Below are 6,908 nucleotides of genomic sequence, written 5' to 3'. Positions count from 1 at the left end.
AATACGAGGGTAAAAATAGATAACTTAGATTTTTGGGAGGGACAAAATTAGGTATCTACAAGGGTTGGTGCAGTGAGGGGTGGTAGAGAAAGAAGAGAGAAGAGATTAGATAGGTTGAGGGTGGGTTCTTGGAATATAGGGACCCTTCAGTGTAAGCCAATAGAGCTGGTGAAGATTTTTAAGAGGAGGAAGATTAATATTACGTGTGTCCAGGAGACTAAGTGGGTAGGGACTAAGGCTAAAGATATGGATATGTTTAAGCTATGGTACTCGGGGAGTGATAAGCATTGGAATATTGTGGGGATCTTACTGGATGATAAGCTTAGAGAGAAGGTGGTGGAGGTTAAGAGGGTTAGTGATAGGATGATGATGATAAATTGGTCTTTGAAGGGTCTACGCTGCATGTGTGTAGTATTTATACACCGTAGGTAGGCTTGGGAGAGGAGGTGAAAGCAAAGTTTTGGGAGGCTTTGGACGAGGTGATGAGAAGCGTGCCTAGTTCAGAGAAGATTGTCATAGCGTGGGACTTTAATGGACATATTGGGGTTCTGCCGGGAGGCTACGATGAGGTGCATGGGGGATTTGGTTTTGGTGATAGAAACAATGAGGGAGAATCTCTGTTGGATTTTGTGAGGACCTTTGGGCTAATGGTGCTAAACTCGAGCTTTCAGAAGAAGGAGGATCACCTAATTACCTTTCGTAGTGCGGTAGCCAAGTCCCAGATTGACTTTTTTCTGCTAAGGAAAGTGGATAGGGTTTTATGTAAGGACTCCAAAGTCATTTCAAGCGATCATCTTTTGACTCAGCACAGGCTTCTAGTGATGGACTTATTTTTGAAGAAAAGCAAGAAAAGAAGGGCTGGGAAGGGTCGGCCTAGAATTAGGTGGGGTGGCTTGATTCTTGAAAGTGCACAGGTGATAGAGGAGAAAGTTGCGGGATTGGGGGTGTGGGACTGTAGGGGGAAGTGGATGCTATATGGGATAAGGCTTCCAGCTGGATAACAGAGATGGCTAGAGAAGTTTTGGGAGTTTTGAGGGGTCGAGTAGGATGTCATAAGGGGGACTGGTGGTGAAATTAAGAAGTTAAAAAGAAAGTGGAGGTTAAGAAGGGGGCATATGTTAAGTTGATTAAGAGTAAATATGTAGACGAAAAATAGGGGAATAGGGAGGTTTACAATTTTGCAAGAAAGGAGGCTAAGCTTGCAGTTACGGCAGCTAAGACTACAGTATTTGAGAGCTTATATATGGGACTAGAGGAGTAAGGCGGGGAAAAGAGGTTGTTTAGTCTTGCTAAGGCTAGGGAGCGGAAGGGTTGGGACCTCGACCAAGTGAAATGGATTAAAGGAGAGGATGGTAGAGTGTTGGTGGAGGATGCCCATATTAAGAAGAGATGGTAAAAGTATTTTCATAGGCTTTTGAACGAGGAGGGGTACAGATACATTGAGTTAGGGGAGTTGAAGCACTTGGAGGAGGGACATGATTTCAGTTATTATACACGTTTTACGATCGAAGAGGTCAGAGAATCTATTCGTACAATGCAGAGGGGAAGGGCGACAGTGCGTAATAAGATTTTAGTGGATTTTTGGAAGTTTATAAGTAGGGCAGGTTTAAGGTGGTTAACTATTTTATTTAACAGCATTTTTAAGACGGAGAGAATGGCCGAGGCTTGGAGGTAGAGTACAATGATTCTGTTATAAAAAAATATGGGTGACATTCAGAGTTGCAACAACTACAGTGGTATCAAACTGGTAAGTCAAACTATAAAGATTTGGGAGAGGGTGGTTGAGCAAAGATTGAGGAAAATCATGTCCATTTCAGAGAATTAATTTGGTTTTATGCCTGGTCGCTTGACGACAGAGGCAATCCACTTAGTGAGGAGATTGGTGGAGTGGTATAGGGAAAGAAAGACGGATTTGCACATGGTGTTCATCGACTTGGAGAAAGCATATGACAAAGTCCCTAGGGAGGTTCTTTGGAGATGCCTAAAGGCAAGAGAGGTCCCGTTAGCGTACAACAGAGCTATTAAGAACATGTACGATGGAGGAAAAACTCAAGTGAGAACGGCGGGAGGGGAATCAGAATATTTTTCTATCGTGTTAGGGTTGTATTAGGGTTCGACTCTTAGTCTGTTTCTATTTGCGTTAGTGATGGATGTGTTGACACGAAGTATCTAAGGGAAGATACCGTGGTGTATGTTATTTGCTGATAATGTAGTGTTAATTTATGAGACGCGGAGAGGTGTGAATGAAAACTTGGAGGTTTGGAGGCAAACTCTGGAATCTAAGGGGTTTAGGTTGAGTAGGTCCAAGATGGAGTATATGGAATACAAGTTTAGTGACTTGACACAGGAGAAAGATGTGGTAGTGAGGTTGGATTCCCAGGATGTTTGTAAGAGGGATAGTTTTAGGTATCTTGGGTCTATGATTCAGGGGAAAGCCGAGATTGATGAGGATGTCACTAATAGTATTGGAGTAGGTCGGATGAAGTGAAGGCTCGCCTTGGGAGTTTTGTGTGATAAGAAGGTCCCACTTAAGCTTAAAGGCAAATTCTACAAAGTGGTAGTCCGTCCAGCTATGCTATATGAAGTAGAGTGTTGGCCAGTCAAGAACTCCCACATCAGAAAATGAAGGTAGTGGAAATGAGAATGTTGCGTTGGATGTGTTGTCTTACTAGAGGAAATAGATTTAGTAATAAGACAGTCCGAGAGAAGGTGGGAGTGGCTTCCATGGAGGATAAAATGTAGGAAGAAAGGTTGAGATGGTTTAGCCATGTGATAAGGAGTGGTACGGATGCCCTAGTCTATAGGTGTGAGAGGATAGTGTTGGAGGGTTTCAGGAGGAGGAAAGGTAGGCCAAAGAAGTAGTAGAGAAAAGTGATTAGATATGATATGGAGCAGCAGCAGCTTACCGAGGACATAACCCTAGATAGGAAGGCGTGGAGGTTGTGGATAAGGGTAGAAGGCTAGGATAAGTGCAAGTAGGTAAGAGCCACTAGTCAGGAGGGCCCAGGTGTCCCTGTTCTGTGAATATTTATTACTACTAGGGAGGTGTCGTATTCTGGATGCCCTATCGCTTATCTATTATTTATTGCACCTATTTATCTTATTTAGTATTGCTCGGATTTATACTTTATTTTATTTTTATTTTAGTATGTCTTATTCCTTTTTATGTTATTCCATCCATCATGCTTCATTACGCTTTGGTTACTATTTCCTACCTGATGTTGGGAGTCTATCGGAAACAACTTCTCTAATTCTTTGGAGGTAGCGGTATGGACTGCATATATTTTACCCTCTCCAGACCCCACTTTGTGGGAATACACTAGGTTTGTTGTTATTGTTCTTGATTTCATGGATTTCTTATTGGATCTTGACTGTATTCATGATAATGATGTTAACAGTGATCTAACTCTATGATTTGTTGCAAGTTTCATGCAAACTAGTTAATTTTAAATTGAACCTTGTGAACTTCATGTTAAATTCTTAAGTTGTAAGTTGAATGTAGAATTCATGATAGTACTACATGTGTATTGATATGTGAGATACCCATGCTTCTCAAGTATTTGTCAAAATGCCTATGTGAATAGACTAGCCCAAGCACAACATGCTATTATGTAAATTTAATCTTGCACAAGTCCAATGTATATCAAGTGTTTGATAGAAATGCCTAAGCAAATGTATTATTAGTAAGCTAGTACCATTATGCTACTAAAGTCATGCAGTGATTTGCTTTTTATGCTATAGAGTCCTGGGGTTTTTAATACCCGACAATTTAGTTCTATGCCTAGAGCTAGTGTTAGTTACAGAATAGTATTCAGCAATGTTATGATCAGTAGAATTCAATCAGTTACAGAACTCAGGAAAACTCAGTAGTACTCAATCAGTTAACAAAATTCAATAGTATTCCATCAGTCCACAGAACTCAGTGAACTCAGTTTAGTTCAGGTAAATAGTATGATTAGTAACATTTTAGTTCAGCTTAGAACAGTTTAGAAATCAGTCCCGGTTCTATTCAGTTGGGAGTAGGATTCAGCATCGAGTGAACCCAAGGATGGGGACTCACCTGCTAGTAGATGGTGTAATCCTTAGAAGCAGTCCTTATGTTCTAGAACAACGTAGCCAGCATAGGTTGAGACATCAACCTACCAGTTGAGGGTTGATGAGGTGACCTACCTACCAGATAAGGGTACCACAATTCTCATTTAGAGCACTTGCCAGATGAGGGTAACTCAGTTTATCTTTACTCATGGCACGGTATGGACAACCTTCCCACTGGGGTTATAGGTTGGACCCCAATCTATTCAGAAAGGGGCATGTCGGTTAGATGATTACCTCTTACAGTCTAAATTTTAGTTCCAATCTCAGTATAGAACTCAGTTTAGATCTACAGATTCAGGACTGTCAGATACAGTCACTTAGCTCTGTATGAAACTCAACACAGTTCTATATTTAGGACTATTAGATATAGTCACTCAGATATCAGTTAATCACTACTCAGACTCAGTATCTAGTGTTATCACGATCTCAGTTACAGTTTACGTATTCATGCATATACTTTTATTCAGTTACATTCATGTTATTCAGTTAGTATTGTTCATGAATATGAACCCATACATTTTAGCCTACCCCACTTTGCATACCAGTACATTCAAAGTACTGATGCATACCTTTCTTTTGCGCTATAATGTTTTATATCATAGGTTCAAATGCACTGGCTCCCAATCTTCTCTAGTGATTATAGATTTTTAGAAGTCAGAGTTAGTGGTGAGTCCTCACAGTTCGAGGACATGATTATTACTTTAGCATTTTAGTTATTTCAGTAGTTTAGAGTTAGTTGGGGACTTGTCCCATCAACTCCATATTTTAGACAGTTTAGAGGCTTTTTAGACTAGAGTATTTTTAGACAGATATTTTAGTTTTGGTATTCTTATACCGTATTTAGTTTTATTTTAGTATTGAGCCTTATGGCAAATTTTTACCTAATTTTCACATATTTACAACATTATTATTCAGTTATTACAGCAGGTACCAGTTATGGGTTAGCTTGTAGTTCTTCGAGATTATGAGCACCGTGTAGCTTTAGGGTACAAAATCGAAGCGTTACACTTTATGTGTGATGAGTTTGGTCATCTGGCCAAGGACTGTCCTTGCTGTGTGTTTAGAGCTACTCCTATTTCAATTGTGAGAGGTAGGGGTTTTACTAGAAGTGCGAGAGACCTAGGTAGTAGAGGCTGTGGTAGTGGTCGTGGGAATATTGAGCCGTTTGGTGGTCATGGGCAGTACTATGCTATACTATCTAGACCAGAGGTAGAGGCTTCTAATGATGTGATAATAGGTATCGTCTTCATATATTTCAAACCTACATTTATGTTATTTAATCCCGCATCAACTTTTTCCTATGTTTCTGTATATTTTTAATTGAGTTTTGATTTTGTTAGTGAACCTCTTTCCATGCATATTTAATGTGTCTACCACAGTAGGTGATTCTTTAATAGTTGATCGAGTGTATCGATCTTATGTTATGACTTTTGCAGGGCATGAGACTTTGGTAGTTTTGCTTGTGTTAGATATGGTTGATTTTGATGTTATATTGTATGGATTGATTGGCTCCCTATCATGCTGTCTTAGATTGTTTTGCTAAGACCATGACTTTAGCTTCGTCGGGTGTGCCGAGTATAGCTTGGAAGAATGCACTTCTTTTGGATCCTAAAAGCATTATATCTTATGTTTAGGCTCGTAAATTGTTTGAGAGGGAATGTTTATCTTGCTTTGCTTATATTTATGATATTAGTGTTGTATCGTCTCTTTTCTTAGATTCTATTTGTGCTGTCCGAGAGTTTATGGATGTATTTTCTATGGACTTGCTTGGTATGCCTCCGAATTGATATATTGATTTTGCTATTGATGATGAGTAGGACACCAAGCCCATTTCCATTCCTCCTCACAGGATGGCCCTAGCAGAGTTAAAAAAATTAAAGGATCAGTTATAGGTATTATTGGATAAGGGATTTATTCGACCTTTATTTGTGAAGAAAAAATATGGGTCTATGCGGATGTGTATTGATTATAGATAATTAAATAAGGTAACGGTTAAGAATAAGTATCCTTTTACTCGAATTACTGATTTGTTTGATCAACTTTAGGGTGCTATGGCATTTTTGAGGATTAATGTAATATTCGATTATCACCAGTTTAGAATTAGAGCTTTGAATATTCTGAAGACAGCTTTTAGGACTTGATATGGTCATTATGAGTTCTTGGTCATGTTCTTTGGGTTGACCAATGCCCCTGCCATATTCATGGAGTTGAAGAATTGAGTGTTTCGACTATATCTCGACTCCTTGGTTATTGTATTTATAGATAATATATTGGTGTATTTCGAGAGAGAAGCTTAGCATGAAGAGCATTTTCGGATTGTGCTTTAGAAATTAAGGGATGAGAAGTTGTATATGAAGTTCTCTAAGTGCAAGTTTTGGTTGAAGTCTATTTCTTTCTTGGGACATGTGTTAACTAAGAAAGGTTTTATGTTTGATCCCACCAAGGTTGCAGTAGTTTGTGATTGGGCTATACCTACTTCACCCATTGAGATTTGGAGTTTTATTGGCATAGTGGGTTATTATCGATGTTTTGTTGGGGGTTTCTCATCCATTGCGACTCCTTTGATTAAGTTGACTTAGAAGAAGATTTTCTTTCAGTGGTTTGATATTTGTGAGATGAGCTTTTAAAAGCTCAAGGATTTGTTGACTTTAGCTTCTATCTTGACTTAGCCCAAGGTGGGCGTGGACCTTATTGTGTTTTGTGATTCTTTAGGTGTTGGATTAGGCTCTATGTTGATGTTGGATTAAGGCCTGGTGGGTTGCTTCAGAGGTTACCTGTTCCCGAGTGGCAGTGGCAATGAATCACTATAGACT

At 39.4% G+C, this 6,908-nt stretch overlaps 1 protein-coding gene across 1 annotated transcript; it reads left to right on the top strand.

The window, feature by feature from the left end:
* The first annotated feature begins 246 nt into the window (after positions 1-246).
* On the top strand, positions 247-1,001 carry LOC107842116. The gene is made up of 2 exons (XM_016685910.2): positions 247-351; positions 429-1,001. Exons 1-2 carry the CDS (start codon positions 247-249, stop codon positions 999-1,001), a joined length of 678 nt encoding a protein of 225 aa, XP_016541396.2.
* Positions 1,002-6,908: the final 5,907 nt, after the last annotated feature.

The sequence above is a fragment of the Capsicum annuum genome, chromosome 1 (genome assembly GCF_002878395.1).
Source record: "Capsicum annuum cultivar UCD-10X-F1 chromosome 1, UCD10Xv1.1, whole genome shotgun sequence".
In the NCBI taxonomy this organism is placed as follows: Eukaryota; Viridiplantae; Streptophyta; class Magnoliopsida; order Solanales; family Solanaceae; genus Capsicum; species Capsicum annuum.
Note: the sequence above shows the minus strand (reverse complement) of the source record. Positions and strands in the feature narration are given on the sequence as shown.

Bases quoted from the DNA above. Each gene is read 5' to 3' on its own strand.
- LOC107842116 (XM_016685910.2), top strand. From the start codon at position 247: ATGGATATGTTTAAGCTATGGTACTCGGGGAGTGATAAGCATTGGAAT. The intron at 352-428 runs GTTAGTGATAGG...TATACACCGTAG, and splicing joins AGGTGGTGGAGGTTAAGAGG to GTAGGCTTGGGAGAGGAGGT.